The 18578-nt window shown below is 28.7% G+C and overlaps 1 protein-coding gene across 1 annotated transcript in view; it reads right to left on the bottom strand.

The window, feature by feature from the left end:
* The window catches only part of LOC143198363 (protein kinase C, brain isozyme), a 37319-nt gene that overhangs the window by 14554 nt on the left and 4187 nt on the right, over nt 1–18578 (bottom strand). Inside the window, exons 2-4 of the mRNA XM_076407529.1 lie at nt 9964–9995; nt 9465–9547; nt 8673–8784 (exon numbers count right to left, since the gene is read on the bottom strand). Of these exons, the coding sequence (XP_076263644.1) occupies nt 8673–8784; nt 9465–9547; nt 9964–9995 (227 nt within the window). The remainder of the gene's footprint in view (nt 1–8672; nt 8785–9464; nt 9548–9963; nt 9996–18578) is intronic.

Raw genomic sequence — 18578 nt, forward strand, 5'->3', positions numbered from 1 at the left:
AATAATACAATAGGAATGCATTATGGTAACTTAATAATAATGTGAACCTAATAGTGTAATATTATGAAAAACAATAACAATTTTAAAAAATAAAAAACAAAGCAATTAGTTACTGAAGAAAACTTATACCTAGTATACCGCTGAACGTTGCAACATTACATCATTTAGGTATTGGAGTATTTTTCTCTGTTTTTTAATTTATTTTCGTCTATTTTTCTTTCACGTATCGACTCTAAGGTACTAACTTCAGATTCTTATAATGGTTTCATTCTGTTTCAGTTCCTAAAAAGTCATATTATCGGTTAATCTGGCTTTGTTGATATTTTTACTTTCTAAACATCTTCTATTAAGTATTTATGCAACCCTTAAGTTTATTAAATAAATAAACCGTATTTAAAGTGTAATGTTATATAATACTATAATTAATATAATATTAGTTTTCTTCAAAAATTAACCATCGACCCTAAAAGTGCATATTAAAAATCTACAAAATACAATTTCACAGTTTTGTCATTTGTGTGACATGAATGACATTTAATCACCATTATAAAGATCTTATTTACTATTTATACATGCTAAAACTGGTCTGTCCGAATTTTCAGCATTTTCGACATTAAACTTATTGGATTAATATAAAAATAACTATGCGAACTACTTAAAAACTATTACATTATTTGAAAAATATTTATATTTAGTCTGGTAGTTATATACCTTGTGGTGATACATTTAAAATAAACTACTAGTTACTAGGAAGATTCTGGTATAAATATTAAACTATATATATAGCATAAAGTATCTAGTTAGAAAATTATTATTGGGTAATTTTTAAAAAGAACACAGCTAACATTTACAAACAACTATAATGCAGAAGTGCAGCAATTATAGATCGTCAGCAAAAACCTAAAACAGCTTCAGTCAATTATTTTGTATTAAACATGCTTATCAAGCGATCTTTTATAATTGGTCTGTGTTTCAAGTGCGTTTCTAAAGTGGATATTTTATTGTGAACTGGAGCTTTCTCGTTGAAGATAATCCGAAGCATTCGATTCTAATTTTGTTATAAATCCATTAAGTGTGAAATCTCGTAATACAGATCCAGTAATCAAACTTAATAATTGTTTGAAAAGTTCTCATCATGGTAAGAAATCAAATTAAATATACGGTCGGTTATCTGTTTTCCATTTAGTAATTGAAACTAGACTGATGCATATCTTTAAAGACTGAGTTCCCGGCCTGACACATAGATGGCGCTACTAGAATCCATATGTTTTTTAGTTAGCCCTAACCGTCAAAAGATGTGTGTATATATCTGACAGCTGTCGGATCATTAGTTTCTGAATTATAGCATTTTGAGTGAAGCAACTTTTGTTATTGTGAAAAAAATGGATAAAAAAGAATTTCGCGTATTGATAAAATATTACTTTTTGAAGGGAAAAAATACAATTGAAGCAAAAACATGGCTTGATGCCGAGTTTCCGGACACTGCCCCAGGAAAATCAATCATCCAGGATTGGTATGCTAAGTTTAGTCGTGGAGAAATGAGTACCGAAGATGGTGAACGCAGTGGACGCCCAAAAGAGGTTGTTACCGACGGAAACATTTAAAAAATCCACAAAATGATTTTGAATGACCGTAAATTGAAACTGAATGAAATATCAGACACTCTAAAGATATCAACTGAACGTGTACATCATATCATTCACGAATATTTGGGTATGAGAAAGCTCTGCGCAAACTGGGTGCCGCGCGAGTCCACATTTGAACAAAAACAATGACGAGTTGATGATTCGCAGCAGTGTTTGAAGATGATCAAGCGTAATAAAGTCGAATGTTTGCGTCGATATGTGACAATGGATGAAACATGGCTCCATCATTTCTCTCTCCGAAGTCCAATCGACAGTCATCCAATTGGACTGCATACGATAAACCCGCGCCAAAGCCTGGGAAAACGCAACAGTAGGGTGGCAATTTTATGGCGTCTGTATTTTGGGATACGCATGGAATAATTTTCTTTGACTACTTTGAAAAAGGAAGGGCCACCAACAGCGATTATTACATAGTATTATTGGACCGTTTGAAGGACGAAATCGCCGAAAACCGGCCGCATTTGAAGAAAAAGAAACTGCTACTTGACCAAGACAATGCACCGTGTCACAAGTCAGTGAAAATGATGGCAAAAATCCATGAATTTGGCTTCGAATTGCTTCCTCATCCACCGTATTCTCCAGATCTGGCCCCCAGCGACTATTTCCTGTTCTCAGAAGACTTTTTTGAAGAAGTTTTGCTTTTGCCATTACAGAAGATATTTTATGGAATTTGATTTAAATAAATTTCTTACAGAAATTATATTTCTTTTTTTATTTTTTTGTCAACAAAACGTGACGGCAGGAATAAGTCACGTGCTGTGACGATGCTACGTGTCGCGTGTGCATGTTAAATTCTAAGAACCAAATAAATACCTCAACCACCTGTATTACTAAAAATTTAAACTAGTCAACCAAATTCCTTGATTGGCGATTAGTACGATCTAGGAGTAAATGGAGTCTTCTATTGATTTAATCTTTCTATTATTCTATATCCTTTTCACTCACTATTCCGTCAATGTTCAGCCTAATAGTGTCGCCAATGTTAAAATAACATTAACACATAACACATCAAAAAATAAGCCTAAAAAACAATTAAAAAAAACAATTTGGAAAGGGGAAGGTATCGCATATAGGACAGTAAGGTTGATCAAATTAAACAATTCAACAAGAAATATACGAATGTTTGCTTATTAATGTGTATTAGAATTTCAATAAATTTACTAAATTCATATGGAAATTTCACGTTTATTTTCATAGGTATTACTTTACCGACGAATAATTATGTAATGGAATATTTTAGCTATACCTTATTATTTTTTTAAGATTTGGCTATTATATATTTTTTAATATATATTTTAAAGTCTCCTTTTACCGACTGGGGGTTTATCTGGACTGGATCTACAGTTTAACGTGGGCTCCGAACCACGTCCTCAGCATTAAGACTACCGACTGGCGAGTGACTAACTTAAAAATTATCTCAGAAGACATACGGTCTTATCCAGCCTGGTTACTGGTGTGACTGCGATCATTTTCTTTGTCGGAGTTTACACGTTTGCCTAGGACAATCACAAACTTAAATTTACGACCATGCCCCAGCAGGATTCGAACCCACGACTATCACAACAGTAGGTGGACCGTCCTGTCGCCTTTACCACTGCGCCATCAAGCATATTATATTTTTTGTCTACTGTTTTTGCATATGATTCATGGTATCTACGGGTTCTTACTTATTCTAATAACATATAATATCAATCTGAGTATCCTGCTGTGGATGTACTCACCCAACTTTATTATTTTCTGGGTACATGTTCTCAGTTTCTAAAATCATTTTAATTCTATATTTGAATTCTTTAACTTTTTTAAACAGTTTTCGTAGTGCTTGTAAGAATTATCTAGTGATAGCAGTCTAAACCAAGTTTAGTAATCTTTTATGGTTTTAAATTATTTTATGGAAACCTTTCAGCCATTCTGAAAACATCCTCAATTTAGCGTTAATGCAACTTATCGGCGAATAATTATATCCTAGTGAAATATTTTAGCGACGCGTTATTAGATTTTCTAATTAGTTTAATTTAATTTTAATTTTTAATTAATAGTTTTTAAGATCGCACTTTAATATTTCATAACATATATAGGTTTAAACTAATTAAAAAAACTTACGACACATAAAACCATTTTTGGCAACAAAACAAACAAAATAAAAAATGTATACATTTTAAAATAAGTTTTACTTCACTTTAAGAACATTATCTTGTTGTTTGATGTTTTATTGTTATATATATATATATATATATATATATATATATATTCCTATATTCCTCCTATAGCCTCCTATATTCTTCTAAATTCCTAACAATTTACTTTGTTTTATTAACAATTTAAAATTTCTTTCAATATAACTTTCTTATAATATTTCAGCTTTAGCATATATTTTGTTAGTTAAATTTAAGCGGAATTAAAATTGTTACTATACTATTGCTAATTTATTTAAATAATCCTTCAAAAATGTTCTTATAGTTTCAATTTTTCATTTATAATAGGTGGGCTCCACCAACTGAACGAGGACTATTTAACTTAAAAGTGCCTTTGATATAATGTATACTTCAGATTACTACTTATAATAAGACCGCTTAAAATGCAATTTTAAGATAAAAGAACATTTTGAAGTTGCTTACTTTTAAGTTTTTACAGACTCGTTTAATGTATCTTGAAGTATTCAAGACATAATTTGTAATGCAAGCAAGCAATTATATACATTCTTACGTTTCTTATTTATTTATATATATATATATATATATATATATATATATATATATATATATATATATATATATATATAACTTATTTTTAAGTATTTCGGTAATTATCAGATCATTATCATTTTATTAAATTTATTTATAAAAAGAAAATATAATGATGAACTACGAGTACTGAGTTTTAGGTAAAAATATAAGTAATTGTTGATAAAAATGCAAACAATGTTAAATTAGATTCAATTACTCTATTCAAAAAATGTTGACTTATTGTTATGGTAAAAGTTTCATTATTATTCAACTTCGCTCGTTCGAACGAATTAATGTTGAATAATGTATGATTTTTCCCGAAAGTTCAACTTGCTGAATTAAATATAATATATTTTATGCAAAGCAAAAAAGGTATGTAACGAATTTGAAGTCACCTGCTCATTTACATATTCTCGACCTCCATAATTGATAATAATAAGATGATCAGGCCTTGGTACATCCAAGTGAAAAAATAACCATCAAATATTACTAAATTTGGTTTGTGCGAGAAGTTTCGTTTTGAATTATATTGGAATTTGATTACTGTATCGTTGACATCTTTCGTTTATAAGTGAAATAATTGAAATACACATTTAAATTTAGGGTTCACTTAAGTAACATTCTTAAGTACTTAATCAACAGAGAATTTTTGATGAAATTATGATCGATTTTTTCCTTTACGAAAGTCAAACATCTAGTTACCTTAATAGTTAGTTCTCTTATATCTATAGTATTTCAAATCGCTATAATCAAATCTATTGCATGGCTTTATGCAAGTTTTATTAAAGATTGCGGTTTTAAAGCCTCCTATTAACTATTATTTTCCCCCAATTTTAGCTAAACTAATTACAGTTACAATGATAATTTTTATAAAGAATAATTAAAAGCAATAATGTACGATTTCAAACAAAACATCTACGTAGAAAGGCTTGAAAAAGTATTGCTTCTTGGAATGAGGTAATATTTTTCAGCCGTAATATGTTCGGTAATTTCTTTTGTGTGCGAAAAAATAAAATGGATGTATGTGGGTGGTGAGAGTCCGCGGCTTTTATAATATGAAATATCGATTGATTTTATAATTGAAGTTTTATGTTCAAAAACATGGCAAGCTTGAAATATATGATGGGATTCATTTATTGATTGATATTCGTTACTCCACCAATATTAATCTTGAAAGCTGTCATAAGATAAAGTAACTGAAAACATTTATGCATGGCGACAGAATATATCTTAGATAGTCATTTTATTAGATTATATTTCTCGAATGAGATATGAACTTCTTCACAGATTTATCGTATGCATAATAGAAGATTAACAATATCTCCACAAAACCAAAGTGTTAGTTGAGAAGTAAAAACTACTTTGGGCACCGAATAAATATTAATCATAATAATAATATTTAATACTATTGATAAATAAGTATATATAAATTAAGAGGAGATATTGCGAATATTTCATTTATTTTAATAATAATTTGAAATAAAAACGCTTTCAAGTAATCGTTATTCTTATCTACATGTAGCAGTTGAAGTAAAACCGCAAGATAATATAAATAATGTAAATTTAATCAAATGTATGAAAATAGCTCCTGTTCGTTGTATTATATATATAATGTGAATGAGTCATCATAAATATATGATGTACAAAACATATGTTTCTTTTTGTTATATTTTATGTGCAGAAATTGTATATGAAGTGTTTTAGAAGATATTGCAACGATTAAATAAAAACTTAACAAAGCAGACATTACTCATTGAGTCAGGCATTGAGTTCTACAAGAAAAATGTATATAGTTAATGTCGAAAAGTACAAAAAAAAAACAATATAAATGTACTACTGTTCAAGAGTAAAATAGACGACACATAATAAGATAGAGATCTATTTATGGTTATATGGTAATTCGTAATAAAACAGAATTGAATGTTATTGAAAATTGTTTTCTGTAATAAAAAATGATAAAATATATGCTAAGAAATATGCTATAATAGGACCAATTGAATTTTTTTGCCGCGAAACATTAAAAAGGGATTATTTTTATGAGATGAGCAACTTTATATTTTTGGAAAAATTTCTAATAAATCGTATCTTATTTCGCATAGTCGAAATCGTATAAATTTATTTAAATAAATAAATTTATACGATTAAATACGGTAAAATAATTGACAGATCATTATAATAGATTTTAAAAAGTAGTAACTGTCTGACGTATGTGTATTTTATAATAATTAAATATCGTAACTAATTTTAATTAACTATATATTGTAACTGAAAAATACACAATATAGTAGTGTCATTTGTGATGAATTATTTTTCAACGTGAATGGTATCGGACGCTACTGTTGCAAGTTGCAGCTGCAGCTGCAACTGAAATGATTTGGCATAGCGCCAAATCCTGATAAAACATATGAGCAGGAGTTAGAAATAGACAATTGAAGGGTTGATGTACATCAGCTGGAATTAATTTTAATAGCTCTTAAAAATCTAACACAATTCCAAAGCCTATTTCTCTATTTTTATATGGAACCGTTCTAAAGCCCGAGTATAGTATAAGCTAATTTAAATCAATTAAATAATTAATAGGTTTAAAAGCGAGGTAACAAATTCGGGATTCAGTCCTTCAAAGCTCTTTTTTAATTTGCTGTGGTAAAGCTTATCATGTTGGCATACAGCCAAACTTTTCAAGTGCATTATCAAGGTGAATAATAGTGTCTGCTTTTATTAAGATAGAGACGAAAAAAAATTAAATCAAAATTATTGGGAAAAATTGATTACTGGGCTATAAATCTAAATTTCTAGCTTTAAAACGGCCGGGAATTAAATTTTGAAAAAATATATGGGCATTAATTAATTAAAAATTAAGTAGTTTATTGAAATAACTATGTCCAGATGTTGACTGGATAAAAATTATATGACTTTGGAGAACGTTTATAACAGTACAATTAATTTCTATAATAATAAACAATGTAGTTCGGGTTTTATAAAGTGAAAATATCTGTAGAATTTTTTATATAAAAGGCGTTTGATGGCAAACGTTTATAACTGCAACTACATTTATATTGTATGGATTACTAACTCTGTAAATGGAATTTTAATTAACTCTCGTTTGTTTTATATAATGTAAAATATTTACTTGTAACAATATCTGCTACATTAGTATTTTTTAGAGTCTTTTTAAGCCGAGTTAAGTTACGGGCTATTTTGTTTCGAATAGACGCTAATAACAAGAAAAAACAAATAAAAAAACATCACGGTTTGATACTTTTTTGGAAGCTATATTTCAAAGATCATATTATATAGGCCATATGGGCTGAACAGATAAATATTCAAATAATTCGCTTAAAAATCTAACGCTACTCCATATCTATTCTGACAGAAGCTGATAAACCGTCGACAATATGAGATTCGAATACATAAAGTAATAATTAAAAAATATTATATATTGACTAAAAAGCGTTTAAAATAAATTACTATGATATTGAATTAGAAAATTTAAAATATGTTCAAATATTTGCAAGAAAATACAGTTTGAACTTTCAATTCGGCATCTTCATAAATTTTTCTGTTGTCCACTACAATTTTTTTATATATATTTTAAAGTCCCCTTTTACCAACTATGGGTTTATCTGGACTACAGTTTAACGTGGGCTCCGAACCACGGTCCACAGCATTAAAGCTTATCGACAGGCGAGTGATACGATTTTTTTATTTGACGTCAAAAACGCTTTCATTGAACTGTCGAAATCTTAAGGAGCACGATGTGTTTCTAACATATCTCTAATTTTAGGGTATGGTGAGTATTTTTTCACATTAAATGAAGACATAAAAAATTGGGTCAATTCGTAAATGATCTCTAAAAATGAAGTACTATTTCAACAAGATGATGGCAAACATTGATGGAGAGATATTTATTCTCTCAGCAACAGAATATTTATACATAAAAGTCAACAGTGTATTTTTTAAAATAGCTTTAATGATGAATAGTGTTGAAATCTATCAAGACCGGAAAATTCAAACAAAAATTCACTGTGTATGTTATATTCTTTATACAATTCTTAATTGTGAATACTTAAAATAAAATACTTAATCAAAATAAATCACGCATATATCGCATAAAATTCATTGACAATATTCGAAATGTGCCTGGGTGATCTATATTTAGCTGTTGGGCTATTTGAGCCTATCTGTTTAGATTCTTATCATTAAATTAACCTTATTGAATATAGGTTACGGTTAACACGCAACTGTCAATGTAAATTCTTCATTCGACTGTTTCTATTCTAACAAAATAAATCACTTCACTCACCTGTACATTTCATTCCCTGATGGATGACGCCATAAAGTAAAGAACCGCAATGGTCACAAAATGTAGGAGATGAATATGTATGGATTTTAAAGTTATGTTTCGTTCTTGTATCCTGAAAGTATAAATAAAAAATAAGAAAGATATTAATGATTTTAAATAATCTTTGCTTTAAATATATTAATAATCATAGCCGATGCTTCGGCGAGAGTGTTTACTTCTCAATGAATATGGTAGACTTATTTCCCAACTATAGTGATGAAAAATGAATCTAAATCCTTTTAAAATATAATTAATCGAAAAAATAAACTACCCCATCTTTTATCCGACACAAAATTTACTGAACAACATTATGTGTTAGTAGTAGATAATTTTCGTAGATTTTTTCGTTAAATACAAATAATTAACGAACTGACAAATATCATATTATCAAATATTACAGTTGGACTGATTGTATAATTTTAATTAGTTTTATCAAAATAAACATTAGAAAACTCAACCAACTAATCTTCTCAAGATGATGAGATGAGCTGAATAATCCACTTTGTAGGATATTCGACTTGACAGAATATTAATTTTGCCCGGGCATGAAATGCCCTCCCTGTATTTTGAGTGATGTTTATCATTTTAATTTTTATTAAAACATTTATTAAAAAAACGAATAGAATCCACCATATATGACATATATCAGACCCCTCCCCTAAAATTGGATATACCATAAATTAGATAATATATTTAGATCTTATATAATAAAATATAATAGGTTATAAATTATGCAATAAATAATAAACTTACATCAGAATCAGCACCTTTGTCTGCTCCAGGACATTTGAATGTGACATATTCGTGGCACCTTTTGTGAACGACGAAACTGCAAACTGACAGATGCATTGTTATTAACAGTTCAAGAAAACCTTGTTTTGCTAAAAGAACAGTCACAAAAAATCGATGGAATGAATGTAACGTCTATTCGTCTAAAGTAAATGAATATTTAAAACAACAATTTCAAAGCAGAGAGGCTCTTGAAATTCGTTAAATAATTCAAAATAATGCCATTTTGTAGGGTCAACGACAATTCTCCCAAGGCAGATTTATTATTAAATAAATTTATTGACGGCCTGGAAGAAATAAAGGGGGGTTTAACTGCGAAAACTATAGATTCATTCAGATCAGTTTTACAAAATGTTTAATTTACAACAATACTTTGGTGTTGTTTTTCTAATAATATTTGTTCTATCTATTTGAGAAAAAGCCGGAATATTATAAAATGTACGAATTAATTAGATAAACTTACCTTGACACTGATATCCTTGTTTTCCAAAGCCCCTGAAAATTAAACGAATTTAGAAATATTGAACAAGGACAATGATTGAGATAAAGGAAGAGAAAAAAAATTGATAATTAATATCGACTACATCTAATTCATTTTTAGGCAACTATACATTCAAAATTATCTGTTAGAAATAAATTAAATGGATTTTAAAAGAAATACAGTACAAAAAATATTTTGTTCGTGTTAAATATACTTTTATTGTGGTATTTAAAAGAATATTGTAATTTATATTGCAAAATATATGTAAAACTGTTTGTCCCTATTTTCCTAAATTTCAAAACGAAATACCATGTAGAACAGAAAATTTTTTTTATTAAACTTTGCGACTGCCACCACTTCCATAGAAAAACAAATTTTTCGGGAAATCGATTCACTTTTATATTCTATAGCCGTTGTTAAAAATACTTTGACCGAAAGCTGTCATAAAAATAATACTCCATGGGATACATTTATTTTCTTCTTATTGATGAATAAATCATTATAGTATTCTTTCATTTATAGACCTTAAAAAAATTTTGATTTCCACGCTGAATTGAACTGTTTTTGTATGATGTTTTATTTACTGATTCAGTTGAATTCATACTTTTTTACATATTTTACATGTATGTATGTATATGGTCATATATGGTGTATATTTTAGTCACGTCAACCTCTTGGATTTTTTTTTTGGTGACTGGACCTACAGCTTAACGTGGGTTCCGAACCATGGTATTCGGCATTAAACCTAACGACTGGCTAGTTTGGAAGATCATCCCAGAAGACATCCGGTCTTACACAGCCTGGTTAATGGCGTAACGTAAGAATGATCTTCTTGTCGGATTTTGGACTCTTGCCTGATGCAAATCACAAATTTGAACAGGATTTGAACCCGCGACTAACGCAACAGCAAGAGGACCGTACTGCCGCCTTTACCGCTGCGCCACCAAGCCGGCTATATTTTAGTCTCATTTTCTACCAACGAGGGTTTATCTAGACTGAATGTACTGTTTAACGTGGGTTCCCAACCACGGTCCTCGGTATTAAGCCTACCAACTAGCTAGTAACTAACTTAGAGACCATCCCAGAAGACATTTGGTCTTACCCAACCTGATTACTGGAATGATTAGAATAGTTATTCATTGTCGGATTTTACACTGTTGCCTATAAATATATTTACAATCACAAACATAAAGTACATCCGTGCTCTATTAAAATTCGAACCCGCGGCTATAGCAACAGTAGCCCTGTTGCCTTCACTACTGCGCTAACCAATTGTTATATATACGCCGACAATTTATTATGAGCCTCTTGCATTAGATGAAATAAATGTTATACACTTGGAACATTGGAAGAACTAAAGCACTTGAAATAATTCTGAATAAAACTGGTCTGTGAAGAATATATGTAAATGTAAATTTTAGTTGCCAGCATTGCTCAGGTTAACAAATAAGAGAGGACGAGAAAAGTGAAATACGAACAGGTTGGCTTAAAATACGATAAAAGGCTTTGTGATTTTTTCATGAAAATAATGAATGAAAATACTGATGCAAAAGATTAAAAACTATCATAAACATTAAGAATATCCGTAAGATATTTTCAACCAAAAATATTTTTCTAATACAGAACAAATTGACTAAAAGAAACAAAAAAGTATATATAAAAATTGTTTGTTCTTCATTTGTATGTTTATTAGTCTTTGAACTAATTGAACAAATTGACAGTTCTTGATTGAGTGCATTGTCAGCTGTGTAAGACCTATCTGGTTCGCTGCATTCAATAGACATTAAATTTTGAGATTCCGCTTGTTTCAGTCAATGTCATGAGGTTTGGCTAATAAATTAATTCATAGTTCTGATATTGTTTCATTAAACATTATGCAATAAATATAGCAATTATGTTGGAACCGATTTTTATTCTCACTATTTCCATTATTTAAACATAAAACAATTTACATAAAACAGCCATTTTGAATGAACGAACAACGTCTTTTAACAACGATTTACTCTTGAATTATTTTAATAGGACCTATTTAACGGGCCCTTGCCTTTATCATACACAGTTTTTTTTGTGCCTTTATCTTTTATATCCTCTTCACATTCCTTATAGTGACGCCAATTACATATAAAGCCAACTAAAGAAAAAAACAAATATCCATGCTAATATATTCACCTAAGTTTTCCCGTTTTCTTATAATAATGTGAGATATAAGACAAATATATATAAAATATTAAAGATTATGATATATTAAAGTAAAGTAAAATTTAAATATTTACCACTTTTCTATATTCAGTTCGTTAAGTTCGTAAAGTATCATTTATTGGAAAATAAAAGAACTAACTCTAGAAATGTTTTCCTAAAAATTTCTTTTTCAGTATGATTGACATGATATTACAAACTCTAGTCAAATTTATTTAGTTCAATTCCATGAAATTCTATAAATTTCCTTTTTGACATCTCTCTATCGTTATCATATTAAAATATTTATTTTAAAAAACAATTAATTCAAAAAACATAAATATTATCGACTACCTTTTAGAATTTTTTTTCAGATAACCAGGGTGACTTCCAGAAGAAGGGTGGTACTTAATCTGAGTTTAATACAAAATACTATTTTAAAAATCACTTGACTAATCACATAAATAGTGATAAATAATTTCGGAATTACGTCAATGTTAATACAACTTTATATCCATGTTAATGGTTTTTCGAAGAATATTATTTATATCCTATCCAATATGTACAAAATAACCCTCTTACCTCTTACATTGAAACTGTTTTTTTAGGTCAGAGTTCGTAGATGGAAACCGTCGAATTTTACCACATCCTTACGCCGATACTCAGCACCTATATGTTCCTGTTCATAAAACCAAAGATAGCTCTACGGCATTGCGAAAGTATTATATTACAACCAACATGGGTATTTCCTAACGAAATATCAGACCATTCATAGCCATAAAGCTGCAACGGAGGAGAATGACAACTTATCCCTTAAAGCGAAAATGGAAGTTTGCGTAGAACCGAGACATTTTATCAGACAATAAACCTGCCGAAGCTATGAAGTAGGCAGTAGAGAACAATCGGTGGGGAAAGAGGCAGACACCACGACAGTACGAGATATGTAGTCCTTTGTGAACTGTTAATAGGTAACCTTTTCAATGCGTATGGTTTTTATAATGATATCATTTCAATTAAAATAAATACATACAAATATTTTCGCACGATCGATCATTTAATTTAAAATAAAAACAAAATTATTTCAAATTATTCTTAAATATGGAGATGTTACTGCTTTTCTTTTTCAGCTTTATTTCTACAATATTTTTATTTCGTCTAAGATTTTTTGTTAACTCATGGTCAAACCATTGGGAGTATTTTGCGCGGAACGTAAAAAGTCCTTATTTTATTACAGTGATATTATTATTAATTTTAATATAATACTTAGAGTTTTTCTTTTGCTTAAAAACACAGATTCAACGCGTTTCTTGTGTTAATTCTTCTTCATATATGTTAATAAAATTACTTCTTTAGACAAAACAAATTATAAAATCTGCTTCGCCTTTGTCTGCTTTTACAAAGTGTCACAGTATTCAAGATTGTTTTGATTCCTTCAACGCAAAATGTAAGCTATAATTATATAGTTTGTATCATTTTACCATATCTACATAATGTAAATACAAACTTCTCTGATGACCGTTATAAAGAAAAAATATAATAAAATTAGAAGTCTATTAAATTTGCGAATCTTAAAAAAAACAAAAGGAATGGCCGCTTTGAGTGTTGGTTTCTAATCGATTCTTCGTAAAAGTATCATAAAAGGAAGGAAAGGGGAAGCATAATTTAATATAAAATCGATAATTTCCATTTCCGGGCGTGATTGATAGCTTCGTTAAGTAAATGAAACACCACCTCAATCGTATTAAAGATTGAATTTCTGCTATCTGGAAATTAAGTTATATCACAATAGGGAGTATTTCTATAAATATTGATGGAAGTTACGTTATCAGCCAATAAAAGTGTACTTGTAAAAGGACTTCGTATTCGTGTTTACATTGACAAAAGATTTTAAACATTTTTTTAATTAATTAATTTTATTTCGTAGAATCTGAACATTTTTAAAATTATTTCTATTCATATTGATTTATGTGCACTTTGGTAAAATATATCGGTATATTAGTATTAAGAATATAATAATTAAATATTAGTATTAAGAATATAATAATTAAATGATGGAAGATCATCCAAAAATGTCCAAATTTCTTCGTAATTTTTCCGGTAAGCTAATGGTGAAGAATTTCTATGATTTATGATTGAAAATATGATTCAAGTGATATTCTCAGGTTTCTTTTGAAACTCAACTAATTCAATTAAGATAGCTCTACAGAGATAGGAAAAAAGAATCAATGTTTGAGCAAAACAATTTTGTGATTAACCTTTACCTCTATTTCAGTGTCTAATAATTGACTAATAAACGCTGAGTCAAAATGAATATATAATTATATTTATAAAGTAACAAAAGTAACAAATAGCAAATTATCGGACTAACCTAACATTACCCATAATTAAACAATATTTACGCGTCCATATTTAGGTAAATAAACTGTAATAACTAATACCTCAACTGGAAGCAAATGATTCTCATCACTGGACCCGTTTGGAACCGCAATAATGGCCGTCGAGAAAGATAAAGCAAACAAGCACGAAACTAGCATTAACAACTTTATAAGCTATTTTAAACTCAAGTTCACGGAAGCATATAATAACACATTGGCTACAAATTTATGTTTTAACAAACAGCAATTTTACAAAAATAAATGAGAAGTTCATACATTTGTTGCTTTCTTTTTATTAGTGTTTTAATTTTTTTAAATTATAAATTATATATTCGATACTATACTTCGAACTATAATTCTATATTCAACATTCATTAGTATGGCGAAATCACAATATTCTATTAATAATAATTTTATTACCCAAACCACTAAATTTTCTCCGTTCTTGCTCTTAGATTGTTTAAGGTCAATGGAAGATATTTTATTTACCATTAAAACCAAAATATCGTGCAAAGGTCAAAAGAACGGTAAGAAACAAGATCATTAATCAAAGGCATACTTACTTTATCAATATGTTCCATAAAACAATCTATTGTTAACTGTAGTATCAAAATTAAGTTGTTGCCCTAGATATATTTAGAAACAAGCTCTATCCTCACATATCTAAAGTGCGCGATTTTTAAACAAATATCGTTTTTATTTAAAAAAATACGTTTATCAGGAAATTTTAGAAATGTGCCTATTTATTTAACTGTTTTCGTATTAAGTCAAAACTTTATATGATCTATCGCGGACGAATACTCGCATAAAAATCGTTAAAAAGGTACAATATATAGTATAACAATCAAATATTAAATTTTTCGACTGTTATAATTAAATAATATTATTATATTTATTATAATTCTAGAAACAAATTTAATAATTGAAAATGACCTACATATGACTGTCATATGATACAAGACTTTAGAGGCTGTTAACGCCCCATGTCTATATTTTTTACCGTTTTTTGATAATCTTGATTAGTCGGATGTTTATGATTCGAGTATTGCAACCGGTCTCTTTAAATCTTTCATCCACTTTTGAATGAGAGAAATGTTTAGCGCATCGTTTATGCGCTGAACACCTCGAATAGCGCTGAATCTTGTCAAGCTACAATGGGCGTCGCTGTTTATGTAAAACTCCCGTATTCATTGTAATGGTTCTGCTTATACAGCAAGTTAAGCAAATATGAACTTTTTTTAGAGACGCCTTGTATATATAAAAAATTGTAAACATAAATTTTATTTATTGAGCTCCATGAGGATGCTAAAATATGTCTTTTTAGAGCAAAATACCTCATTAACTAGAATGAGTAAATAATCCCTAGATAAAGATGTTAGAATAGTAATAATATATTTCCAATATTTGGAATGGATTTAACAGTATGATGAAAAATAAATTTTATTTGTACATTATATTTCAATTAAAAGAAACCGCGATGTATATATAAAGATTAAATGTTAAGATATCGAATTTTATCGACATATAATGAGTTTAAAAATAAATATTTAAACTGGAACATCATGAATATGCATTAATAATCCAATATTTGATACAGTTGTGTGCCATTTTTATATCGTGTTTTTGCAATGAATGCAAATAATTTTAAAATTTAATAATAAAAACTTTTATAAGATTTCGATAAATAATAATGAATAAATAATAAATTAACCACATACGAGGGGGAATCAAATATAAACGGTAATTAAAAAAAATTATTGATCAATGGTATACACAAACTAAACATTTAACATTTTTTAATGTAGTCACCTCCGCGCTCTGCACACTTCTACCACCGATTTGGAAACTTAATAATCCTTCTTCATAAAGAGTTTGAAGGCGAGTTGTCAGCTAATTGCGTACATATTCTTCTACTACTTCATTGCTTTCAAATCTTTTGCCTCCAAGCGATTCTTTCAAGGGTGCAAATAAAAAATAACCACAAGGTAACAAGTCAGTTTGGTTTTAAAATTAATAGATGTTTGCTTTCATTTTTGGGGTTTTATTGGCATAGAAATATTTACATAAATATTCAATTTTGTCAATTCTGTGGTGAGTAATCCATACTTTAAAGGGTAAATATAATAAAAAATTAGGTTAAAACATACGTTAAAAATTAATAAGGAGATATTGTGGTCTAGAATTCTTATTTAATCTTTTTTGGTTATATGTGAAAAAATCTATTATATCTAACTATATGATCTACTATATCTAACTATATAGAAAAAGGTCCAACTTCTGTTTTCAGACATCATTTCATCTAGAGCAGAACTTCCAGCGAAGAAACTGAAATTGGATAGCATCAAAAGATAAGGAGATTTTTCAGTGGAAGAAATCAGATATCATTTTAAAATTTTAAAAAATAATCATATCATATGATATATTTTGATATTAATGGCTTAATATTAAAATTTTCAACTATGATCAGTAACGAAATATATGTACATCAAGATTAAATATGAAAATTGGCCAGAAAAAAACAAAAATACAATCTCTTAAAATGACGTAGTTGCGTGAAAAATATCACACTTCGAATAGAACTATAATTTATAAATTCAAACATTTTATTTTCTGTCTCCTGAAAGTTTAAGGTCACTGAAAATTACTTAAATTAGAACAAAACTCAAAATAGCCTGCGAATATTACACTAAACAGACTCCCTTTCCAAGGACAATTAATAATGCAAAAAGCTGTAAATTAATTTTAACAAAATTATTTAAATTAACAGGTAGAATTACAAATACTGGATTATATATTATATTTTAGTCTTTCTCTATACGAACTTTATAGTTTTACAAGCTCACAATTGTTGTTTTGCAAAGTTTGAAACTTATCAAACATTTTATGTATTGTTAGGTGTATCTGTTGTTAATAACAAACATTGCAGTTGGACAAAATACGAAAAGTACACTAGCCGAAGCATGCACATAATTAAACATTATAGATATAGAATATAAGCAATATTTTTTTCTTTTTAAAACACTTTTAAATTAATTTCAATAGTATATTAATTTTAAAAAATGCTATCAACCTTTAAACGCTTATCTGTATTAATCTATATACTTGGATGCTTGCACGCCATTAACAACCCTGGAATTATTGCTAGAGCAAATAACCTGAAAACGAAACTATTATACACCATCGATAGTTCTGTTTGTTAACAGTAGTACTACGAAAATACTTTATACGTAATATAGTACATCAACGTCAAAAGATACCCACTTAAATCTGGTGTATCGAGTGAAGCATGAAGGAGGTGGTTTATTACGACATCCATTACGATTTTGATCAAAACAAAGGTAATGGGTGCGGTAAATATTCCTGTATGATAAGTTATTCCTGTAAAACTAAGAAATCATTATAAACCTACTACTACAATTTATAATGAAATCATGAAAATATAACATAAACTATAATATGTGTTCAAATAAATAAGTTGTAAAATATGTAAAAAACTACAAAAACTGAATTATTTTTTGAATGACCACAATACAAAATATTACTAATAAATAATTTACAGCTGTAAAACATTGATTCATGCTGTCTAGTGCAAACTATCGGTTATTATTTAGTTATGTTCCGGCACTGTTAATGTTATTGTATATTTTCTAGGAATTTATTATTATATGTAAAAATATTGCTTAACTTTACAAATTTTCAAGTCATGCGCACCCGAATAAAACAGAATATTATGTTTTTTTTATAACTGGCTACTCTATCCACTCGGATTACAAATATACATTCGAGCCTTGAATAAATATATAAAAATAATTTTTCGCTAATCACAAATCTATCCTATCCTTCTGATACGATCCACATATTTACATTAAATAGGGTGTTCAGTATTTAAACATTGGTATAACAAATTTTATTCAAGTATTGAACAGATGAAGAATTAAAAGTGATTTTTAAGGAGCAACATATACAGTAAACAAACAATCAAGCATTTGGAAGTAGATGTTGAGCGGTGTCATAATTTGTTTACATGTATTATTTCCCAGGAAAATC

Source organism: Rhynchophorus ferrugineus, unplaced genomic scaffold (assembly GCF_030347505.1).
Source record: "Rhynchophorus ferrugineus isolate W39M unplaced genomic scaffold, kcgeb_rfMv2 rfM6, whole genome shotgun sequence".
Taxonomy (NCBI): domain Eukaryota; kingdom Metazoa; phylum Arthropoda; class Insecta; order Coleoptera; family Curculionidae; genus Rhynchophorus; species Rhynchophorus ferrugineus.